The sequence below is a fragment of the Protopterus annectens genome, chromosome 12.part0 (assembly GCF_019279795.1).
Source record: "Protopterus annectens isolate FY-2018-M chromosome 12.part0, PAN1.0, whole genome shotgun sequence".
NCBI classification, from domain to species: Eukaryota; Metazoa; Chordata; order Ceratodontiformes; family Protopteridae; genus Protopterus; species Protopterus annectens.
In genome coordinates this window covers 1,161,283,297-1,161,307,888 of record NC_056746.1, presented here as the reverse complement: position 1 = coordinate 1,161,307,888, position 24,592 = coordinate 1,161,283,297, and the positions used below count along the sequence as shown (strand labels likewise).

Below are 24,592 nucleotides of genomic sequence, written 5' to 3'. Positions count from 1 at the left end.
TCTCACAGGGGTCCGACTTCTCTTATCTCTGGTCCTCCCCACTGCCCCCCAGTGGATCTGAGTACTGAGCCCATCATGCTTGTCCAGGGTCAGCCTGCCCCAAGAAGTCTGCGAGATCTTCCTCCAGGGGTAGTCCCCACTTCTTCTGATACCTCCCCTGACCATCCCTCAGAGGAGGTTCATCGTAAGAAGTTCTGCAAAAGGAGGCACACAGTCTCTCCTCTGGAGTCGCTCACAAAGGACACGGGCTTCAGTGAAGTAGAAGGATCCCCAAGATCACCAGCAAATGATGTCTTCTTTGGAGTTACAAAAACAACTGGCAACTTCACTGAAGACTGAATCCACAAAGTTTAATGAAGCACTTTTTGTCCAAATAGTTCTTTGAACTTCATCAGATACCAACATTTACAAAAATCAAGTTTAAATAGTCATGGTTAACCATGATTAAAATCAGCTGGTGTCTCCATCTTAAAATTTAAAGGAACAGTAGTTAAAATAGCATTATAAACATAATATGCATTTTCCTGTTCTTTATTCACTTGCTTGCTAAATAAGGCAGTTTTAAAGAACAGGAAAATGTAAGAGACATAGTGTTAGCTTCCCAAACATCTTCCACTAAAAGAGTATACAGAAGCAAATGGAAAAAGATTGCTCTTCGTGCTTCCAAAGGGATTACTGATCCCTTTTCAGCCATCCTTCTGTTTCTTACTTCGCTCTTCAAGGAAGGGACTAGTTATGTTTCTGGTTCCCTTTGTACATCTAGATTATGCAAGGCATTCATGAAGGGGATCTTTCTACTTTAACCCCCCCCCCCCAAAAAAAAAGACCCCTGTCCGTCATGGGATCTCACTGTTGTTTTCCAGGGCCTCATTTAAAAGCCCTTCGAACCAACTAGTGATTGTGAGATGAAATTTCTTTCCTGGAAGACCATATTTTTGGTAGCCTTTATGTCAGACGAGGGAGTTTCTGAACTTCAGGCCTTGTCATCCAAACCGTCTTGCATCATTTTTCTTAAAGACAGAGTATGCCTCCATACCAAGTCTATCCTTTATGCCTAAGGTGGCCACAGAGACTAATATTAATCAGTCTATTCATTTCTCTAACAAGGGCAAATATGTTTTACACCTTCTTGATGTGCATCACAACTTTGTTTTTACCTTCATAGAACAAAGCAGTATAGGAAATCTGAACAGCTATTTGTATCCTTTTCTCCTACCTGCGTAGGCCAAGCAGTTTCCAAGGTTACTCTGGCCAAATGGATTACAGGATGTATTTCTCTAATTTAGTCAAAGAATGGTCTACAATTACTTCATCCTCCTAAAGCCCATTCTGCTAGATCTATGGCTACTTCATCTGCCTTCTCCTAAAGAGCTTCAATTGATTTTAGTGTCACAGCCACATAGTCGAAGACTCGTACCTTTGTGACTGTATGATTACAACTCGGACATTGTCTCCAGAAGCAGAGCTTATATTGGTTCAGCAGTGCTCCAGAATATCCTTCCTTGAGGCCACCCAAGAGTAACATAGCTGAGGACTCTGACACAGTAGTGAAGAAGAATAAAAAAGGACAACATCAAACTTACAAGTTATATATTTACTATAACTTGGCATCTGCGTTGTCTTTTTTCATTCCTCCTCACCTTCCCTCCCAGCCATCTCCCAACCTAGTGAGTCCTAGAGAATTGAGTGAATTTGTAGGAACTTTGCCTCTGGTTCTCTTCTTTCCTTACAATCTCTTGGTACTGTAAACAATTAGGCAGCAAACTATCCAAGAAAGCTGTGGTGAGGGTATAGCATTGTGAGTAGAGGGAGAAGCTCGAGGTTAGGATCAAAGTCTGTAAAAAGCGTCCAAGTCAGATCCGATGGTTGGATCTGAGACCCAATAGTGAGGAAGAGTGAAAATGGACAACACAGATGCCAAGTTATGCTAAGTACATAACTTCTAATTATAACATCCTGTACAAGCACAACATGCAGCCTATTAGTAATGTGGTTTTCTTTTCATAACTTACCCTGTTCCATCTCCTCCTCCTCTCCTGTTCACATCTTTCATCCCTTACTACAAATAACAAACATCTTCATAAGACACTCATCCAGTCATTATATCACTATGTATTACATCTACGTCTTATAACTTCCTTACCAACAAACCACCACCACAACCCCCCAGTAATCAGACCAAATATATTTCCAAGCTCACCATTGTCAGGATCACTCTTCTCTATGATTACTAAGATTCAGAAACAGTTTTCTCTGTGCCTAAAAACACCAAAGACCTCATTCAGACTGTCCTCCATAGTCTTTATACTCTTCCTTAAGAGTAACATTGAACCCAGCCCAAGCCCAACAATTCCCTTTCTTCAACATCAGAACTATTCCCTTCTTACACTGGCCTGTGCCCTCCTCAGTGCACATAGCATAAGAAACAAGCTAGATCACATAAGTGCTTTTATTTCACAGCAAAACCCAGACATTCTAGCAATCACAGAATCCTGGGTCAAAAAGACTCCCCCATATTTGATACTTTCTAACCTCTTACAGGTATGTCATTGATGCTAGACTAGGCAAGCGATAAGGCGGAGGCTCTATAATTTTGTACAAAAGTAACCTATACCCAGAAGTCATTGCCCAAGGAAAGTCATCCTCAGACCACAGTCCTAACTGGATTCTCCTAAAATTTCCATCTCACAAAGGAAGTCCACTACTGATCGCTATAGCCTGTCTACCACCTCTTGCTTCCCAAGATATTCAAATCACTCATCACTAACATCCTTAGTAACTGTCTCCCCCCCCAAAAAAAAAAACTGCCACCAATATTAATAGCTATGATACAGAATTGGAATTGCCTAGACATGGTAAAGTCTTGCTGTGTCTTAATTATGGTGGCTGCCAAAAAAGCAGTTACTAGAAAATGGAAATCAGAATCTAAACTAACTATATTAGAAGTAGTGAATATAGTAGCAGAGAGAAAGCAACTGGAATTGAGAACTTTAGAAAAGGGTAGGGGCAAACTACATAGGAAAAATGTGAATTGTGGGAACAATACATATAGGGGAGGAATGAGGTTTAAAAGAAGGCAGAACTTAAATGAGCTTTGTAATGTTTGACTGAAAATGATTGGGTCGATTTATAAGTGATTTGTAATGTTTGCAACTGGGAGTGTGTCATGGTTTGTGAGGTATAATGCTTGCAACTAGGATTGTATATGTGTGGTTTGTTTTAATTTATATAAATGTATGATTGCTTATGTCGTAAGTGATGGTTTAATAAAGATGTTCCTTGTTTAAAAAAAGGGGCAGGAGTTGAATAATTTAGATAATGTTGTTTAGGTTGGATGATATATAGCAGTATATGTGAAGTATAATATTAGTTAATGTTAATTTGTTAGTACAGTTTGATTACTTTTGTATAAATATAAATTTGCCTATGTCACAAGTGATTATTCAATAAAGGTATTAAAAAAGCCTTCAGAACCAGAGTAGCACAAATGTAAACTCAGAACCTTTCTCACAGCCCACAACTGAAACCATATACTCTCCTTACATGACCCTCGCACAGCATCTGAAAGCCTAACCAGATTTCTACTCCATTTGCAAGACAGTTTTTTCCAACGTATCCATAGTTTCTTTTTAAACCCACCAAAAGTGAATGACTAGCCACTGAACTCAAAACTGTTGTAACTCTAAGGGATGAAGCATGGCAAAAATGGAAACCGATCCACCATACCTGACAACCGCACCTCCTTTTATAGTCTTGCTGAGCCAAGAAGTCCATCAGAAGGCACAAAAACATCTCCAAAGAAACTAGTTACCCTCTTACTTACCCCCAAACGCTTTTGGAAGTGTGTTAACCTACTTATAGGGAAAAAACTTAGTCATTATACCCTGTCTAAAAACACAATTCAGTGTGGTACTCCAGATTTCCTTAAAGAATTTAGCAGTCTCTCATCACTAAACTTCACACCTCCTACAGGTCATGCATTGTCCCACCCCGCCAACATTCATCTGTCTTCCACTGCAAATGCACATGACCCAAAGAAGTCTTTGTTCTACTGATATCCTTCCTGGATCTGACAGCATAAACCTCTGGTTCATATACCAGTGCAGAAAGGATTTGTCTTCCTCTCACCCACATATATAATCCATGTTTCACACAAATCATCATGCCACAGATTTTGCTCTAATTAAACCCCTCCCAAAACAAACCAGTTTCCATCCTCACAATTCTGGACAAACTTCTTGAAAAAGCAGTGTGCACCCAACTCTCCCTCCGTATCCAGCAGTACCACCTGCTCTCCTCCAAACAATATGGATTCTAGTCTGGACGAAGTGTTATGACAGCACTCTGGTCATAACTGATGGCATCCTGCTAAACTGATGATGGCCTCCTTACAGGTGCCCTATTTATGAACCTGCGAAAGACATTTGACCTCATTGACCATTGTCTTTGCCAAAACAAAATTGAAATTCATATCAGTCCAGACACCACTCCCTGGTTTAAAAGCTTCATAACTGACAGACACTTCAGAGTTAAAGTAGGATCCTCCCAATCAGAATCTGCACCAGTTACCAAAGATGTACCACAAGGATCCATTCTTGCTCCCCTCCTCTTCTCCATATTCATTAACAAACTTCCTTGTGGCCTCCCCCATCTTCCACTTGTCCTCTATGCTGATGACATGGTCATTTATTGATCAGGTCACTCTCTTGCCAGCATTCACTGCCAACTCCATTCTGACTTGCATGAGCCCTCCAGTGGCTCATAAAGCATAAATTGCTTCTACATCACACCATGACCAAAGCTGCGCTTTTTGGACCTCCACAGGAAATTCAGCAAGAACCTGACTCTTTAGTTATCTTTGACCTAGATGACCATTCCATAGAGAGAATCTCTACCTTCAAATACCTAAGACCGTGGCTTGATCAGTCACCAAACTTAGTTTTCAATGCTATCCAAGGACGAGCAACCGCATCTCATGTGAGGTGTTGCATATGTTGTGTCTGATTTGTGTATTGATAGAGTACCAGGGATGGTTCTTAGAGTTCACTGTGGAGAACAGGGCTGGTGTACCATTTTAACACTGAGTCCTTAATTCATGGTTCCTAGGAAATAAGATCTCTGTAGAGTCTGTGTGCCATGAACTAGGGTATAAGTTTGCTAGGAGTGTTGAGTAAATTGACTACTGGCACCTAGAGCTTCTACTTTTGGGTTGCTAGTAATATAACTGCCAAACTGTGAAAGGTTGCTGTTGAGTGTTTTGCTGTATGCAATGCTACCAAAACATATGCTGGTTCCTGTGTGACCTTTGGTTAGAGCACTGCACCAGATGTTACGACATGTCCATATGGAGCAGAAAGGTTTTGATATATTTATGCCCTTTAATCTAATCTTTGAGTGCAGAATTTATAATAGCAGCCTGTTACTGATCATCTGTAAAAGTTCCTTTTAGATTATCTTTGAAGGGGTTGAGTCTCAAGCTGATACGTAGGTATATGCTAGTGATGGCCCTGCAGCGGTGATTGTTACACTGACAAAAGCCTTGGACAACTCCATAATCCCTGTAGAATTCTGTATAGCTTGTTGTTGCTATGCATTTTAAGTTATTTGTATCCTCACTGTCTAGAGGTGTTGGTGGATTGTTGACAATGTTTCTTTGAAAGCAGACCATGTAAGGCAGTTCTGTATCTTCATTGTTCAAGCCCCATAACTGCCATGGTTTTCCAAAATTGTGCAGAATTTTTTTACATTTCCTGTAGCTTGATGAATGAGATTCCCTCATAGCATGGTATTCAAGGCTGATTTTTCACCTTTGGGATTTTTCTGCTTGACTGAGGAATTTTGGTGGGGGACATAATTATGCACTGTATTTCTATGAGCAGTACCTGTGTTGTTGGGTTATGCCAAGTTTACCTTCATTAGGTTAAAAAAAATAAAGAAGTAAATAGTCTTAGAACAACAACCACAGGAAAATTTGCATGACTGATAGGTTTCCGCAGAACATTTTCTGGGAAGAAGATGTTGGTACCTGAGCTCAAATATCTTTCCCTGCAAAGCTCCATCAGGTTCCTCTGAAACTGGGATTTTTGTCTGAGAGCTTACACTATATGAACAGGAAATTCTACATGATCTTTTCAGACTTTGAAGAGGACTAGATTCTGTTAACCTACCTGCTTTGTCTCCAGTGGTGGGCAGGAACCAGACTTAGATGCAGACCTCTTGGTGCAGAACTTTCTGGGCTAATTCCTACAAGACAGGGATGTCTGGATAGCTCACAGCAGTGTGGACATCTGCAGCGGTTGCTGATCCATAATGGTGAAGTTTTGCCCTTTGTTAGCTGTACAACAGAGAGCATGGAGTTGATGACATCTGTACAGGCAGGACATTAAGATACCACGTTTGGGAAGAGAACACACTTGGCTACTGTCTGAAGTATTTTAGGGGATGACATGCTACAGATGTGGGACTCTTACGCCCTGTAATTGAAATCGGGCAGAGTTTGCTCTTAACCCTACTGTCAGGAAGTTGTCAGGAATCCTAAAGTTGCATGAGCAAATGGCATAAAAGTTTCTATATCAACATGCAGGGGAAGTGCCCATGCCTTGGTTGGGTTATTCCTCATCAAACTGTAGAAATGTTACAAAGTGATAGACTTTGATGCCTTCAGGTGTTATATTACAATTGTTGTAAGGTTATAGAAATATTTGTGCAAACATTTCCATATAAAAATTCTAAATGTCTTTATTTAGTTGCGTAGCCAAGCATAAGGAACACTTTTTTTCTCTTATGGTCTGTAATATCTTTATCTAATCTTTTACTCTACTCTATTTTTAAATTTAGACTGTATTGTCTTCTGGTTGTGTACTGTAGTTGTTACTCTCTTCATGCCTTATTTGTAAAATGTGTTATTTTTTAAGAAATTTACTGTCCACCTGCCCTCGACTATAATGTTACGTCTGTATATGCAAGTTGATCTGAGTTCAGTAACTTTAATAACTTCATCCAATTTTACTCCATTATCTCCTTTTTAACTTCATCCAGTTTTATAACATTATCTCCTTCACATCTACCCAAATCTTTTTTTTTTTTTTGTTCCTTCTTTTCTTAGTGCTTATTGTATTATCTTTTTTCTATTACTTTCATGCAGATGGCTTGATGTGCTTTGTCGATCTCCAGGATGCCTACCTTCATATCAAAATAGTCAACGTGTCTGACAGATTTTTCTGCCTCCGATTAGGAACCAGTTACTTTCAATTCCTAGTTCTGCCATTTCTTTTCAACACAGCCCCCTTGGGTGTTTACTGATTTAGTAGTGCATGGCAGTCGTAGCTTTTCACCTTTGACTCTGGGGAATAAGGGTGTTCCCTGCTACAGAGGACTGGCTCCAGCGATGGACTTATTTGTCATAACTGTGACCTGCTTGCTCCAACTTTGTCTATCCTTGGGAATCTCCATAAACTACCAGGAATCTATTCTTCAACCCATTCAGAAAATTCAGTTAATTGGATGTCACCTGTACTTGACTATGTCAGTTGCATCTCTCCCCTTGAAAAGAAAACAAGTTTTGGCAAAACCTATTCAAGCCCTTCTTTGGGCCACCTCACTCATAGCTGCTGTGGTCCTCAAAGTTCTGGGATTAATTCTAGAGGACTGGTTCTAGCGATGGATTTGTTTGTCAAAACCATGGACTGTTTGCTTCAGCTTTGTCTGTCCTTGGTACTCTCCATTAACCGCCTGGAATCTGTTCTTCAACCCATTCAGAAAATTCAGTGCATTGTATGTCACCTGTACATGATTATGTCAATAGTATCTTTCCCCTTGAAAAGAAAACAGGTTTTGACTAAAGCTGTCCAAGCCCTTCTTGTAGCCATTTCACTCATAGCTGCTCTGTTCCTCAAAGTTCTGGGATTAATGACCTCATCTAATACGTATGGTTCAGTTTGCTTGGCTGTATTTGAGAAATCTATAGTGGCTTAGCTCAGTGGTCCTAACTATATCAACCTCTACCTGCATCATTCATCATAATCAATCTGTGCAAGCAACATGTATGTTGGTGGAGAGATGATCCCTACACACATAATGGAAGACTTTCATGACCACCAACAGTGGTGGTCACCACAGATACCTTCTTGGGATGGGGGTATTATATGGGATGATGGTTCAAGGATTAGGGAGTTAATAGAAGGCCAACATTCACATCAGTGTCCTAGAGATGCTGGCAGGCCTGCTGGCATTACAGGAACTCTAGAAAAATCTTCCTCTGGGATTGATTTTTTATTCAAATGGGCAATATGACATTAGCTTGGTATAGCAACAGATAAGGGGGAATCGGGTCTTATCTGTTACGCTGAAAAGCATATAAGGGTGTGGCAATGGGCAATAGCTTTGCATTGCTTTCTAGTCACAATACATATCCCCAGTTTGCTCAGTGGCCTTAAGGACAGGCTCTGCTGGTCTATGCTGGTGCCTCATGAATGGTCTCTAAATTCAGTGATAGCAGAGTTTTGATTGGGGGGGGGGGCAAGCCTTGCTGCAACCTGTTTGCCTCCCTATCCAACAGTAAGTTTTTTTTGCTTTGATCCCTCCTTAGCGGTCTCTCAGAGATGTTTTGGTAGAGCAATAGCCTCCCAGTCTACTGCATTTTCCCTACATACCCCTAATTCCCAGGTTCTTACTGAAAGCAAGTAAGTGCTAGGCATCATTAATCATAATTGCCTCCCCCTCGCTTATTTTTCACAAACACCTTTTATTATATATCACACTAAATGCATGAACCTGGCGATACATTACAGTGTATAACTTACTAACTGGTAATATCAATATTTATCAAACTTTATCCAATAAATAAGGATGGTAAATTGATGTGGCTATGGTGTGCAGGGTCCTGGGTTCAAAACTTGCAAGGGCTGATTATTTTATAAGAAAAATCTCAACAATTGGATGGGAAATAATAAATTCACCCAGTGGATCTCTTCTGTGGCTCTGCTAGACAGGGGTGCAGGAAAATAACTTTCTTGGGTGGCGAAAGCCAGGGAACTTTTTTGGCTAGGCTTATATAGACCCCAGGGCCAATAGCCTAGTAACTACCTATGAGCCTATGTATGTGATCCTTATTCCTTGAAGATTTGGAATGCAGTCTACCTCTGGTGCTTTTATCTTGTTTCCAGGAGGGTATCCTCTGTTTCAGTTGAGTCCACTTGTGCTTCCTGATTAGTAAACTTTTAAGTTTCTTCTGCATGAGGTCATGCTTGAATTTGTTACAGAAACTACAAGAAAAGACTTTATTTGAGCATGTCAGCTGGAGGGCGCAAAGAGCTTATCCTAAGGTGATAATCTTTTTGCATTTGTGTGCCTGACCTATACTATTGTAGAAGCTCAAAACTGTCTTAATTTTTAATATGAAAAATAGGTAGGTACTTGGCTGTTGATCCATTCTGTTTACGTGCAAAAGAGATTTAAATCTCTTGAGTGGGAGATTATCCTCCCTTTGGATTTGCAGATGTACAGTAGGTCTGATATGATATGGTCTTTTGAGGTATCTGTAGTGATTGCACAAAAAAGTAAAGGATTATAAGGAAGGTTCTGTGAGGAAAAAGTTGCCAGTCTGCTTCTGTCCACCTGACTACTCTATTCCAAGCCATTGTTTTGTGCCACAAGAGCATGCAGCAGTAATAGAGCGGTTCTGTCTATAATTATTGGTATTGCTCTGCAGATGCTGTCCAAATTTCTTACCCATTGCCCCCAAAAATTAAAGTTTTGGGGTTTGAAAAAGTATGTGCTACTGTATTGCATCACCCCAGTGATATGATTTAAAGTTTATTTAGAGACATGAACATTTATACAAGGAAAGAAGAACTTGTTTAGTTCTCTCCTGATTGGGAAAAAAAAAACAACATTTGAAGGGCAACCTGGCTATTAGGTGAACATCTGGAAAATCAGAAAAGAGGGCCTGTGCTGGAGCAGTGCAAGTTTTTTTTTTTTTTTTTTCCCCCGGCAAGACCCAGTCTCTGTGATCTATTGGCTACCTCATGTTATTTCTGTATATCACCATTTTACTGGAAATTTTATTTCAGTTATCCTTGTTATTACTAAAGTGTTGGAGAATATGTTACATGGATCACTTGCATGTTTGGCTGTCCAGCAAATGCAAAAGTAGTCTTGATATTTTTCTTTCTTCTTAAACAGAAACGTCGCTCTGGTCGGCAGGTGAAACGAAGGAGGTATAATGAAGACCTGGATTTTAAAGTAGTAGATGATGATGGAGAGACAATAGCTGTTCTAGGACCTGGGAGAGCTTCTGCACTTTCAGCATCAACATTAGCTTGGCAAGCAGAGGTAAGAAAAAACACCATGTTCAGAAGTGGTTTTCTGTGTTGTAGAGCTTAAACTAAATGACTCTTGTTTTGAAAGGTGGTGGCTGTTGTCACTACTGTTATAAATGTTTGCACAGGGTCACTGCCACTGTATGGTCTCCCCCCTTTTCTATTCTTTACAGAGAGTTTTACATTTTCTGCACTTAGAGGGCAGGGGGAATGTGGAAGGAGCAATGTTTATATTAGTCTCTAGATCATTATGTCACTGTATTGCCAGGGGCTGCCACAACCTGGGAACCTCTATTACAGTGTTTCAGGCACCATATTCTAGGGAGTCTGGAGTAGGAATAACCACTAAGGTCCACAGGGGCTTTATAGTCTGGGGAACAGGGTTCTGTTTTTGTCCCCATAATTAGGCATGTTTGCTGATGGCCGTCCATCAAAAACATGATATCTGAAATAGATAGGATACCCAGAACAGATGGGAAACAGAACATTTACCCCAGGACTGCTCCCCTGTACTACTAATGGATAGTTGCAACACCTAAATGTTTTATCCCATGCATGGTCCCCTCAAAGTATCTATGGTATGATCATATTTATTCTGGTAAGGGGTAGTATATAATAATTGACCATGGGATGGATAAAGCCATATAATACCAAATGGGATAGGTTAATTTGAGCACCAAAAGGGAAACTGGCTAGGCATAAAATGGCCAGCAAGGGTAGCTAGCCTATTGCCTACCTATGAATTTCTGTAGATTGTTGTGCCTTTTCAACTGTGAATTATGTGACATCTCAAGTGAAGGAGGACAGTAAATGTGCTCTAGGGATGTCATAAAGCTTAGGAAGTCTGTCAGGAAGCAGACATCCTCCAGTGGCTAATTCCCATGGATAAGGATTTATACTGCAAAAGTGTTCCCACTCAGACTGTACATTATATTCTTAAGCAGTCACTGAAGCACGTGTGAGGAACAGCTGTAGAATTCAATGAAAATCTTGAGTACCAACAGCAGTGAATGTGAAAATTAACTTGAACAGGGGCTTATAAAAGGGAAAGATTCTCCTTTCCTTTTGGTTCATCAACTATGCACTAGCGTGTATTGAGTAAGGGGTTCGGGATTGTAGTTTCTCGCATGAATGGGATGCTGCCCCCATGAATAGCATGAGTTTGAGTTCTTTAGAAAATTCAAGTAGATTTTTAATTTGTGTTGTTTATAACATTACTATAGAACCAATGGTAAAAGCAGCAAACTTTCTCCGTGACGATTCAGGAATCCAGACTAGAGTCAATAATTTCCTTTAATATTTTCATGTTTCATGACTTGACAGTGGCTATGCAGAAGACTTTCTCTTGCATTTGTGTGTGTGTTTCATGACTTGAAACAGTGGCTATGCAGAAGACTTTCTGTTGCATTTGTGTGTGTGTGTGTGTGTGTGTGTGTGTGTGTGTGTGTGTGTGTGTGTGTGTGTGTGTGTGTGTGTGTCTAATTTAAACTTAAAATCACCATGCTGTGGGTGACTTAGCTGAAGAGAGAAAGGCTTTTAAAGGTAGAAACTCAATACATAACTGCTCAGAAATTCCTTGTTAGTTCAGAGGCAGTGACTGCTACACGGAATGCAGGTGGTCCTCAGTTTGAACCACGGACGTGCCAATATTTTCTTTTCATATTTTGTGAGCTGCAGTGCAAAAGGCTTTTTACTGCATTTATGGGTTTTTTGTGTGTTGTGTGTGGTTTGACCTTAGAAAACCAATATCATGTTGATTTTAACTGAAAAGGAAAAGATTTTAAGAAGAAGTCGAGTACCTAACTGTCCAGCAGTTTCTTGTTTGTCCCCAAGCAGTGGGCAGTGATAACAGCTTGTAATTCAGGAGGTCTTGTATTCAACCCCAGACAAGAGCCAGTATTTTCTTCGTATTTCAGGACTACAAACAATGCATTCTGTGAAGATTTCTGCTGCATGTGTGTATGTCGTTTGTGTTTTGTAATTTGACCTTCGGGTTCATAAAGTATTCTTTTCTAGGAGACCAGTTTGGGAGTGTTTTTGTGTCTAACATTTTTCTTGTTGCAGTAAAGATGAGGAAGAGTTTGGGGAAGTAGTGGTCTGAAGAAAAGACCTACAGAGAGGCCATCTCATAAAAGGCCAGCCTAAGGGGGTAGCATGATGAGGTGGAAGACCTTTAATTTGAAGGGCACAATGAGCATGTATTGTTAATAAAATGTAACTGATATTCTTAAAATATTGCCAGCTTTCTGATTTCAAGAAATTCTTTTCTGGGCTTTAATTTTTTTTTGTAATTCAGAGTTGGGGGAACACTTGCTAAGTGGAAGTATTTGATGGTTTGCTGGAACAGATGTACAATTTGCTTTGTTAAATTAGTCTCTTCAGCATTATTTTATTTTTAAGTTTTGTCTAAAGACATCTGCCTTCCTTACGCAACATTTCTTTGTTTTGCAGTATTTGAGTGGTTATTCATGAAGTTTATACTGCATATTAATTTATTGATTAATTAATTAACAAAGGTTTTGTAAATCTGTATTATTGAAAATAAAGACTCCATTACAGTAAGTGGGTTACTGTTTCATCTTTTCCTCATCTGTATAATAAGTTTTCCTCCCTGCAATATGATCTGTACACTGCCACGTGCAAAAATATGGCAAGATGTAGATACATTTATTTTCTCTATTGTTTAATTTTCTCTGTGCACACCATGTTATATTTAGCCCTGGTATTTTCTTTTAGGAAGTGTTTGTTTAGCTCATACGTCAAATTGCTTATCACATTTAAGATTGTGGGCTGGGAAAAACCTTTTGTAGAAATAATTTGCAGCCTTGCCTTCTCCACAGTGAGCCTGTAAATCTGAGACATCTCAGTGTAGTCAGGCTTTCCTCTACATTTTTGCAGAATCAAGCTGCACTTATTTACAAAGGTTGTTGTGTCTTTCGGCTTTTCCCGGTTAGGGGTTGCCACAGCGGAACTCCGGTCCGCTAATGATTAGCAGTAGATTTTTCACGAACGCCGAGGTGCCAGCTCGACGTTCAACCTTCAACGAAGGCACGCCCATTACGCATGTCTTTCGAACGCCCACCCAACCGCGGGGAGGACATGCAGACTCCACACAGAAGGCACTCCAGTCAAGAATCGAACGGGAGAACCTCTTGCTGTGAGGCAACAACGCTACCGCTGCAAAGGTGAGCTAGCTATATCGTCTTATTTGATTGATCAACTTAGACCTTGAAAAAGGAAGCTTGACACTTCTTGTGAACAAGACTGATTGGGAAAAGCATGATTTGGCTAATTACTTTTCCTCCTAAACAGAAGCCACGTCACTGTGACTGAAGTAAAACTGACCCGTGCAGGTTTGCATAGATGACAGAAAGCATGAGAGCCAGTGATACATTTTTTTTTTTAAGTAACAGCAATTTAGGGCACTTCAGTTCTAAGTGAATGGACAGACAACTTGATGCAAAATAAATGGCACAAATGTGAGAGAATAAACCTTTTGACTAAGTCAGTATGGCGACCCCGTCCTGCTCAGTCTGTTTTGAGGTTAAGCCGATTATAAAATAACTTGTTATGCCAGGACAGTACTTTACCATCAACGGTAATTTCATTTTCTGGCCACAGTGGCCATTTTGTTGTGTAACCATTATTTATTTATTTATTTTACATTTGTTAACCGGGAGAGTCCGACTGGATACATGTCCATTTTCAGCGGAGGCCCGGGGAGAAAAGCTCCAGGTACATAACAGACATATGAACATTGTTAATGCAAAAAAGGAAGATAGTTGAGTTCTAAATACAATAAAGATGCATCACATCTTGGGAAAAAAACAACAGCAGCAAAAAAAAAAAAAAACATAGGTCAGTTACAAAGGCGAGGCGCCTTGTTAAAAAGCCGTTAAGGATAGTGAGGTAAGAGAAGGGTAAATGATAGTGGTTAATCAGGTTTGGAACAGGGACATTGCCAGAGAGTATTGAGATGGGGTTTAAGCTTTTTTTGAATTGTAGGAGTGAAGGTTCTGAGGTGAGCATGGTCGGTAGGGAGTTCCACATTTTACCTACAAAGTTTGAGAATAGAGAATCCCCAGCAGAATTATTGGCTTTGGTAGTTTGAGCTAAGATCTTATTGGAGGAGCGTAAAGATTGCAGGTTAATATAGGGGTGAATGATGTTTTTCAGAGCTGGTGTTTTCTCTGGGTGATACAGTATCTGGTGAGCCATTTTGAGTTGGTTGAAATGGAGTTGGCTGGAAAACTCTAACCACCCTAGTTGCTTCAAGTTAGTGCAGTGGTGCGTTCTAAAGGTGGAATTTGTGGCAAATCTAGCTATGTGATTGTAACAAGAAGCAAGTTTGTTAAGGGTTGTCTGTTGTCTTGTTTAGGTTTGTAAAGAGGGGGGGAGGCATAGAAAAGAGTTGATAGTAGGTGTGTGCTGGCAATTGTAATTTTAGTGTGAGAAGTGAGAAAGTGTTTTACTTTATAGAGAGAGCCAAGCTTTTTATTGACGGTTTTGATGGTAAGATTGAAATGGGTGTCAAATTTAAGGGAGTTATCAATGGTAACACCTAATAGCTTTGTGTGAGCTTCTGGTGATATAGTGATTCCATTGGAGGATGTAATAGAGAAGGTGGGGGGAAGAGTCTTGTTAGTGGGTGAGAAAGTAAGTAGTTTTGTTTTGATGGGGTTGAGAACTAGTTGTCGACTTGAGAACCATTTTTCTATTAGGTTGAAGGTGTCTTGGGTTGAAGCAGTGAGGTCTGCCAGGTTGGAGGCAGTGCTGATGATAGTCGAATCATCTGCATATTGAATGCATGTGGCATGGGGGGTGATTGTGGGCAGGTCATTAACAAAGATGGTGAAGAGAAGAGGGCCAAGAATAGATCCTTGGGGAACTCCAAGTGTAACAGGTAGGCATGTAGATAATTTGTCCTGCCATAGAACAGCCTGTTGCCTATTGGACAGGTAGGATTGGAACCATTTCAGCGTGGAATTGCTGAGTGATAGTTTTTTTAATGTATGGAGGAGTTGAATGTGGTTCACCATGTCAAAGGCCTTGGAGAGGTCTAAGAAAAGAGCAGATGATAGTTTATTATTGTTTCTGAAGTTATTGATGGTATTAGAAAAGGATAGTAGGGCTGATGTGGTACTGTGATTTGGCCTGAAGCCATGTTGGGAGTTAGCTAGAATTTTATTTTTGGTGAGGTGTTCCATCAGTTGTTTGTGGACACACTTTTCCATAATTTTGGCCAGGGGTGAGAGTATAGCTATAGGTCTGTAGTTGGTTAGCTCTAGTGAGCTACCACCTTTATGGAGAGGAATAATGTGGGACATTTTCCATATGGAGGATGAAGGCTTCTGACAAGGTACAGTTTATGATTATGGAGATGGGATAGGAAATGGCCTCAGCTGCTTTTTGCAGAAACTCAGCTGGGAGAAGGTCAGCTGCTAGCTTAGTGGGTTTTAGTTTTTAAGAAGAGATGTTATAAAGGATATGGGTACTGGATCAAGGTAAATAGATCATCTGATGTAGTTGTAGTATTCTGCTGGCATCGGTAGTGGAGTGGGCTGGTTGTTTGTTTGAATTGTGTGGCCAGGGATTGTATAGTTTCTGTGAAGAAACTATTGAATGTGTTAGCAATGTTTATAGGGCACTGTTGTTTGCAAGTTGTTGGAGTGGGGGTGGTTGCCTGGCCTGGGTGCAGGAGCTTGTTTAAGCCTGCCCAGAATTTTTGTGGATTATTAAGGTGTTTGTGTTGGAGGTGGAGGAAGAAGTTTTTTATCATTTAAGATCATTCTTTTAGTTTCATTTCTAAGTTGCGGAAGGTTTGGTGGGAGTGCGGGTCTTTAGAGGTATGCCATGTGACCCACATCTTGTTTCTAGATAGGATTTTGGATTTTGTTTCCTTAGACAGCCATGGTGCGGTTTTGGTTTTAGTTCTAATGGACCGTATTGGAGCATGGGAATCTAGAATCTTGAGGAAGGTGGTGTTGAAGTAGATAACTGCCTCTTCAAGAGGAAGAGACTTGAGTATTGTCCAGTTGTGGGCTTTAAGTTCAGTTTGAAAAATGGAGGCGTTGAATTTATTATTGTTCCTGATTTTTTTATGGTTGTAAGAAGGGGGGTGATTTTCTTGAATTTGATAACGTAGGTGAGTAAGTGATCACTCATGTCCTCTGGGTGAGTACCTGCTGAGTACTGGCCAGGATCTTTATTAGTAAGGATCCAGTCCAGGATGCTGTCTTTGTTTTGGGGTTTACCTAGTCTGGTAGGAGTGGATATGAGCTGAGAAAAGCCATGTAGATTTATGCTGCTAGATGGGGAGCTAGATGAGAAGGAATTCCAATCGATGTTGAAGTCACCTAACACTATGGATTCCTGGGGGTGAGTTTGAGTTAACCAGTGGAGAAAGTCCTCTAAGGTTTTGTTATTATTGTTGCCTGGGGGATGTAAATACATGCTATATTTATGCTTTTATGTTTGTTTGGTTGAAGTTTTACAAGTAGAATTTCGGCATTGTTTGTTAGGAGGGGTTGTGGAGAGGCAAGGGAGATTTGTAATGTATTTTTGTAGAGTATGGCTACACCGCCACCTTTACGAGTTATTCGGTCTGCTCTTAGTATATAATACCCTGGTGGGATTATCTGTGTGTCTTTCGTACTTGGTTTCAGCCAGGTTTCTGTGAGACATAGTAGGTAGCTAAAAGGGCATGTAGGTTGTGAATCTTATTGTTTACACTTTTGATGTTTAGATGACAGGTCAGAAGAGAGTTAAAGGGTCTAGAGTTTAGATTGAGAAGTGGATGGGGAGGATAGGGTGGAATTACAATTGAGTGGAGGGGAAGAGCCAGGGTTGGGGTGGATATCACCATCTGTGGCTAGTCTGTGATTCAGAGTGGTAATGAATTTGAGGGCTTTGAGTAGAAGTTTGTAGTAATGTTTATCATTTGGCCTAATATTGGTAGGTTTGATAATTACATAGCGTTCGAGTACTAACAAGGAGGGTGAGTAGGGAGTTGAGTCATGGCCTCTGTTGTTAATTATGGGTGAGGGGTTGGTTTGGTAGCCTGGGTGGTGGAAGCCTATGTAAGACCAGGTTTCATATAGGGTAGCTAGGTAAGGGACAAGTAAGAGGGGAAAAAGAGTTAGTATGATAAGCTTCCTGGGTGTTCCCAACCATGTGTGACACCAGCCACTTTCACCTTTTCCCTGGCCTGCCTTCCTAAGTACAGACTATTATTGATCCATTCATTCCACATCAGCTGTGGAAAATTACAGCCATTGCAGTTTGCAGCCATTATTGTTTGCATTTTTAATGAATCACAGCCTTTTCTGTGGAAGAAGTTATAAAAGCATAAGCCAAGCAAATATCATGTCAGCAACAGTAGTGGACTTCAGTGTTGTTCAGCAGCAACTCAAACTTTGTAGTGATAAGTGAGTGCATTCAGACACTCTACATTAGTGTTGTATTGCAGAAAAAAATTGTGAACAATGCATTTTCCATACAGTTTAGATACATTTGTGTTTGTTCTGTCAGATTTTAGTTTTTCAGTGGTTTATGGATGCTAGTTTTGTAAAGTTTCAGAAATATGAAAACTGTGTTTATTTGCATACTAAAGAAAATAAGTAAAGTGTCACAGCTCTCCAGATTGCAGTTCCGGTATTAGTGACTGATTTCTTTAGTATTACCTTAGGTTTTTGCTGTTACCGATTTCATTTTTGGCATTATTCCTGTGAATGCTAAAGTTTGTTTATCTTTATGAGTTTCTTTATTAATGCTGAGTATTGTGTTTCTTACTGATTTTGATGCCACCTTATTTCAGAACTAGTATCCCCTTTTCTTTTGATTTGCATATTTGTTTCTCACAAAGGATTATTGTTTCTTTGAAGGCTGCTACAGTATCCCCCATTGTTCTTCCTCACCATGTTAATATCCTTGGATTACGGTTGTAACATGTTCACTGGGATAGTACACTCAGCTCATCTGGTTATCAGCTAAATGCACTAAACCAGCACTTTTTTGGTACAACTCACTAAAATGCTTCTTCAGCAACTGGATTACTGCTTGTGAGTCACTGGAAACACCTGCATGTGCACTATTTGTATGTCTTCAGGTCTGTGATTGTTCTAGATTATAGATTATCAAACTGTTGTGTGTAGACAAGTAAAATGAGTGCTTACTTTCTGCCAGCATTCATTCATTTTGTGGTACTTTGTCCACTTTATTCTCATTTCAAGGTCCTGGAAAGGTTACTAGCCTGTCAAAGAGCATGTTCACTCACAAGTGGCATGCACAGTTATGAAGAGCATGTTCACTCACAAGTGGCATGCACAATTATGAAGAGCATGTTCACTCACAAGTGGCATGCACAATTATGAAGAGCATGTTCACTCACAAGTGGCATGCACAATTATGAAGAGCATGTTCACTCACAAGTGGCATGCACAATTATGAGCAGCATGAAGGATCATCAGGTGTTCTGCAGGGGGAACCCATGTAGACTCAGACGGCTAATGATCTCTGCATAGGAAGAATCCCAGCTGAGAATTAAATTGGACAGTATCCATTGTAAATTAGCAGCACTGACCGCTGCACCACCCTTTTGCAAAGTTATAAGTAAGAGTAGCCTGCCAAATATTCATATCTACCTTGCTCTGTGGCTCCAGTGATAGAGCCCAGATAGCAATCCAGGCGATTGGGGTTTTTTAGGAGCCCCAGAACTGCAGGAGCCAGACATGGAAGAGGAGGAGGAGGAGTGAAAGGGAGTATCCCACTTGCCTGTCCTGAGAGTGGTGGAAGGAGTGTGCATCGGGGGGGGGGGGTGCATACTGGATAGTGCAAGTTCCCTGGAGGAGATTGGGAAACCACTATTCATAGTAATACAAGTACTAGGAAGAAGCAGAAGGGTAAATCACGAATCAGACACTAAATTTTAAATGATGTAAGCGCTTTTGTCCTTATTTATTAAAACAAACTTCTTCAGACAGCAAGAGCAAAGTAAAGAACACTGTTTAAATGGCCCTCCTTTAAATCATGTGACCCAAAAGGAAATTGTATCACTGAGACAAATCTTTAGAAACAAATCTTTAGAAACAACACCGTCTTGTGGTTCAAAGACTAAACTACAACTTAATAAACAATTCATTCATAAAAATACCCAACTACCATAAAGTATGATAGAACAAAAAATACATTAAATTGAAATACAGCCATAAAAAAACATCACATATAAACACTTAAAACCAAAAATATTACCTATCCAGTTCCTTCAGTTTTAATAAGGACTGAATGAGCATGTATCATTCAACCCAGGAAAGCTATAAACATTTAATTGAACTTGCCATTTAAGCTCACAGCGTTCCAGTTTATTCATTATTCATTCACTGTTCATGCCATGAGTGAAGGGGCAGGGCTGCATGGAGGAAGTGTACCTTGCCAAAGTCAGTGGATGTCCTTCTTGGACAGCCCATTACATGCTACTCCCCACCACCTTGCTAGATGCATGCTGTTAGGGTCAGGGAAAGAATAAGGAAAACCTTCAAATCATCCCTGATGGCTAGCTGAATAATGGTCACTCCCAGCTAGCCTTCTCCACAAGTGATGGAAGAACAAGTGGGACAAATAACTGGGAAGGGGGACTGATAATCGATCGTGACAGCAAAATATTAAAATAAATAAAATATATGGATCCCCTTTAGAAACCCAAAATCCCACTTACCCAAAATCCAAAAGACTTGAGATGAAAAACCCGACATCCGGGAAAACCAACCGCCCGGAACTCCGACAAAACACTAATGGTAAGTATAAGATCAACCAACCCGCAAATGCACAAAAACACCCACCCCCCCCTAACTAAATATACCAACTCCGAGATCGCATTACCCCAAAGGTAAGGGGCAAAGGTCAGCATGCTGGCCAAGTGGTTACTTACCATTAGTGATTTGTCTGTGTTTCGGTATATCGGGACCCGTATAATGTAGATTTATGTACGTACACATATCTACTAACAGTATTCTCTCTAATGGTTGTTTTTGTTTTACTTTATATCTCCTTTAATTTAGGAACCTCCAGAAGATGATGCTAACATTATTGAGAAGATCCTAACATCACGGATATTGGAGAAAGAAGTGAGTTGCGATATTATGTGCACTTTCATTATAAGAATTTTAAAGATAAATGTCTTTTCTTATTATAATAATTGTATTATAAAAAAGCAGGTGTGTGGAGAAGGCATTGCTGAATGTTTTTTTTTTCAAGTGTGCTTCAGAATTAATTTTTAAAGCTGCCTTAATTGTAACTGACTGACTGAATGCTTCAGGTCGCTCTCTCCAATGTGTTCCTTTGAGTGTATACGTTCTGATGTGTTGCTATACAATGTAGACTGTGCCACTGTATTACATAGGCAAGTTTCCCTTTTTCATATTTTCCATGATATAAACCCATGCTATAAAGCAGTAATTGCTTGTATACCAATGTGATCTGTATTCTAGCATCCATCCTGTTTTATGATGCTAAATGTGTCCTTCAGAGTTTGAGTTAAAATGTTTTGTAGCATGTTATACTTTATGATGCAGTGTTCTTGAGTCATTAGTCAGTTAATAACATTCTTTTTCAAGTTCCATACATTTCTGTTTTCATTGGAGTTTAAAAATAAATTGATTTTGGAATTTTGAAAATTTCCATTGGGATTGTATTTGTTAATGTTCTTTATCTTTGTGCCAAACCATGTAAGTTAACTTTGGTAGCGAGATGGCTACTAGCCTTCCAACAAGGGCTGCTGAAGCCTGTAAGGATGTCAGTGTCACAGCATACCTTCCAGCTCATGTAAGGCACAATTAGATGAGATTTGTCGGAAGAGGTGTGTTATCGAAGTTTGCTCGGTAGATATGTTTCAAGATTCCGCATATCTGAAGCAGGGAAATAAAAAAAAAAAAGTGTAACAGCACAATTGTTAAATACCTCTATACTGTTACAAGTAATGAAATATATAACTGATTCACTGTGATTAAATACATGTACAGCAACTAATTCAGCCTAAAGATGTTCATATATCAGTCAAACATTAAATGCATCTTCACCAACTTCTTTATAAGTTTTAAGGACTTAATGTAGGAATCGGTGGTCCAGAGTTCCCTTCCAGGATATATTACCAGGCATATACCAGTAAAGAACATGAAGTATCTATAATTATATTAAAGTTTTTATGTAGCTCTAATTAGAGTTTACAAAACTACTCAGTGTCATTGCTAATCGGGTTTATTCAAAGTAATGCACAAATCTTTTGGAAGTATTAGCAAATTTAGCTACTCTGTAGCCAGCTCCATAGCATAGTGATTTGGGCCCTGAGTTTTGCCCAGATCACCAAGATTCAGCCAGCATCCTGTGTGCTGTAAAAATTGGACTGGGATGCATGTGCATGTGAGTCAGTGGCTGAAGATATCTCACCCATGCCTGTATGAGGGAGTTGGTAGAGTCTCACTGTAGGACTGCCTACTGGGAGAAGGTTTGGAAATGGAGTTTTTTGTGCGAAGCACTTGGAAGGGAGGCAGATCCACCAAATAGTGCGTGTCTCTTCAAGTGAATGTTGTGGGTGTGTGCTATAAAATTATCACTTATCTCATTGAAGTCTGACCTCAGTATTTAAGCATGCAGTTTTATGGGTTTACCTTTGAAAGGTTGAAAGTCAACCTACCGAACGGCCCTTTGTGCAAACTGCAGTGACGCAAATCGTCAGTCCGATCTGCGCCGAAGTTCAAAAATCAGCAAATTGAAAACCAGATTCACTGATTTTCAAACTTCAGTTTGAAAGACATAACGTAATGCAGGGGAGCAAGCCCCCCTGCAACCCCCACCCTCCCTACTTTATTATTCTAACTCCGAGGTTGCACTACAGTGTGGAAAGGGACCATATGTTCATAGTGTTTCACTGTTGCAGTCATTACTCTTGGGTTATCCTGCTGGCAGGCTACCCGCAGTCGGCCTGAATTCCAAAGTCTAGGTCCGGCGTCGGTTGCTGTCGCCTCTTCCCTGACGTTAGTGCACCAGGGGTATAAAAGATGCAGCCAACGCCATTTTCTTCAGTCTTTCTTGCCGTGCGGTTCTCGAAGCAAAAGCAGTTCGCAAGTGCCGGTCGGCCGACTCCTGAGATTTTCAAATCCGAATTTCAGAACCGAAATCTTCATTAAAGCTAAGTACCCCGTTTGGGCAACCTTTTTCGTGCTCCAGACCGATGTCAGAAAAAGTTAACAATTGTATTTCTTGTGGGAAGCAAATACCTCATAAGGATTTTCACTCTTACTGTATTCCTTGCCTAGGCCCTGATCACAACGTTGCTAGCTGTCGGTTTTGTGCTAGATTTAACCAACGCACTATTAAGTGTCAGTTCGATTTTGCATTTCATTACTTTGGCCGAAGATTTAATTTCATAATGTCGTCAGAACAGCCGACGGCCGGAGTTTACAAAAAACGCAAGGACAAGGAAAAGGATAGGCATCCAAGGTCCAAAACCGACAACGAGGCCTCCGTTAGGCTGGTCGCCGGTTCTCAGTGAGGTGCTTTTGCAGCCCCTGGCGCCCGCTACCTCAGAGCCACAGGCCGCTTCCGACTCCCACGTGGTGCCGACTGGGCCTCTGGATACTCAAGGCATCGGACACTTGGAAATCATTCCCACAGATGGGTCCGGAGCCGCTGAGCAGGCATCGGCTTCTGAGGGTGTCTTCAGACCTACACAGTTATAGGTTAAACCATCTTCAGCTTCAAAGACAAAGACTAAAGCAGCTCTAAAGACAAAGAAACAAGTACAACATTCTCCTACTCTGACTTTCATGCCTAAAAAACAGATGCTTAAAATGGCCGAAGACCTAATTACTTTGATCAGGGGCTCCCATCCCCCTCCTGATAAGAGGCATAGGCAAGAGACAGAATACGATTCTTCTGATCAGGTTTCTATTTCCTCTGATTCCTCTTCTGAACAGGATTATTCTATGCCTCCCTGTGAAGACTCTGATGCTGAAGAATCCATTCCTTCAGCCTCTCCTCCTGAGGATTATTCTTTTGGGGAAACCCTGCATACCATGAGAGAACATTTCCACTGGGAGAGCCAAGATTACTCTGAATCTAAGAAAAGGCTCCGAGACTTTCTGCTACTTCCTCAGCACAGGTCCCTTGCTATTCCTCCTGTTCTAGACATTGTAGAAGATGTATTTTCTCTTTACCCCCTGCACCTGCTAAGCCAGACAGATACTACAGGGTCCCGGATTCTCATAAATTCCTATATAAAAACCCCACTGCAGACCCAGAAACTATATCTCAGAGTCCCAAGGGGGTCAAAGCTTCCACTGCAAAAAAACCCTGTCCCCTCTGATAGGGATTCTAGGACATTGGACAGATGGGGGAAAAAAGATTACACTTCCGTTGCCTTGGCTGTAAGGGCTTTAAATTGTCAATTTCATATGCTTAAATATCAGCAATACTTAATGTCACTGCTTAAACAGAAAATGTTGACAAATGCTAAATGTTCAGAGAACAAAGAAATGCAGGATTTATTGCATGCAGCAGAACAAGTGGGAAAGCATACTTTGCAATGTGGTTATGATTCACTAGAGGCCTCTTGCAGGGCTGCTGTTAAAGGTTCTGTTATTAGAAGGCATACTTGGTTAAAGGAACAGAATCTGCCTGGTCATCTTAAAGCGAAATTATTAGATGCCCCATTACACCATGATACTTTTGTTTGGTGCTAAAGCAGAAGAGGTGTTGAAGAAAATGGAGGATAAAGCGAAATCCATGCAGACAGTTAAGGATTTCTTACAGGTGCAGCCACCCAGGTTTAGCAGGAACTGGCCGTCTAAAAATTGGTCCTTTCCAGTGTCAGACAGACCACAAAGAGGCAGATACAGACGTCCCAGAGGCGGATCTTAGCCCCAAGGCTCATACAGGCCTGAACAATGGGGTGCTCCTACCTCCAAAAGCGGAGAAGACAAATCACAACCTTACAGGAAACGGTCACAATGACTTTCCTCTGCCAGATACAAGCACTTTCCTTTTGGCAGCCCCCTTGGGGGTAAACTATCACTTTTTTCATCAAATTGGCAAAAGGTTACCCAAGACAAATGGGTCTTGAACATAGTGTCCCAAGGCTACAGGTTCCATTTTCACACCCTACCAAGGGCAAAGGGTATGCCAGACCTGCCACACAATCAATGGGCAGAGGCACAAAAGCAAATTTCAGCCCTCATGGACATGAGGGCCTTTCATCAAGTACCACAACAAGAGCAGGGGCA

The 24,592-nt window shown here is 40.6% G+C and overlaps 1 protein-coding gene across 3 annotated transcripts in view; it reads left to right on the top strand.

The window, feature by feature from the left end:
- CHD6 (chromodomain helicase DNA binding protein 6) overlaps positions 1 to 24,592 on the top strand; it is a 2,211,516-nt gene that overhangs the window by 329,279 nt on the left and 1,857,645 nt on the right. For all 3 annotated transcript variants that reach the window (XM_044090190.1, XM_044090189.1, XM_044090188.1), the window contains 2 exons: positions 10,183 to 10,332; positions 20,375 to 20,440. In XM_044090190.1, the coding sequence (XP_043946125.1) occupies positions 10,183 to 10,332; positions 20,375 to 20,440 (216 nt within the window). The remainder of the gene's footprint in view (positions 1 to 10,182; positions 10,333 to 20,374; positions 20,441 to 24,592) is intronic.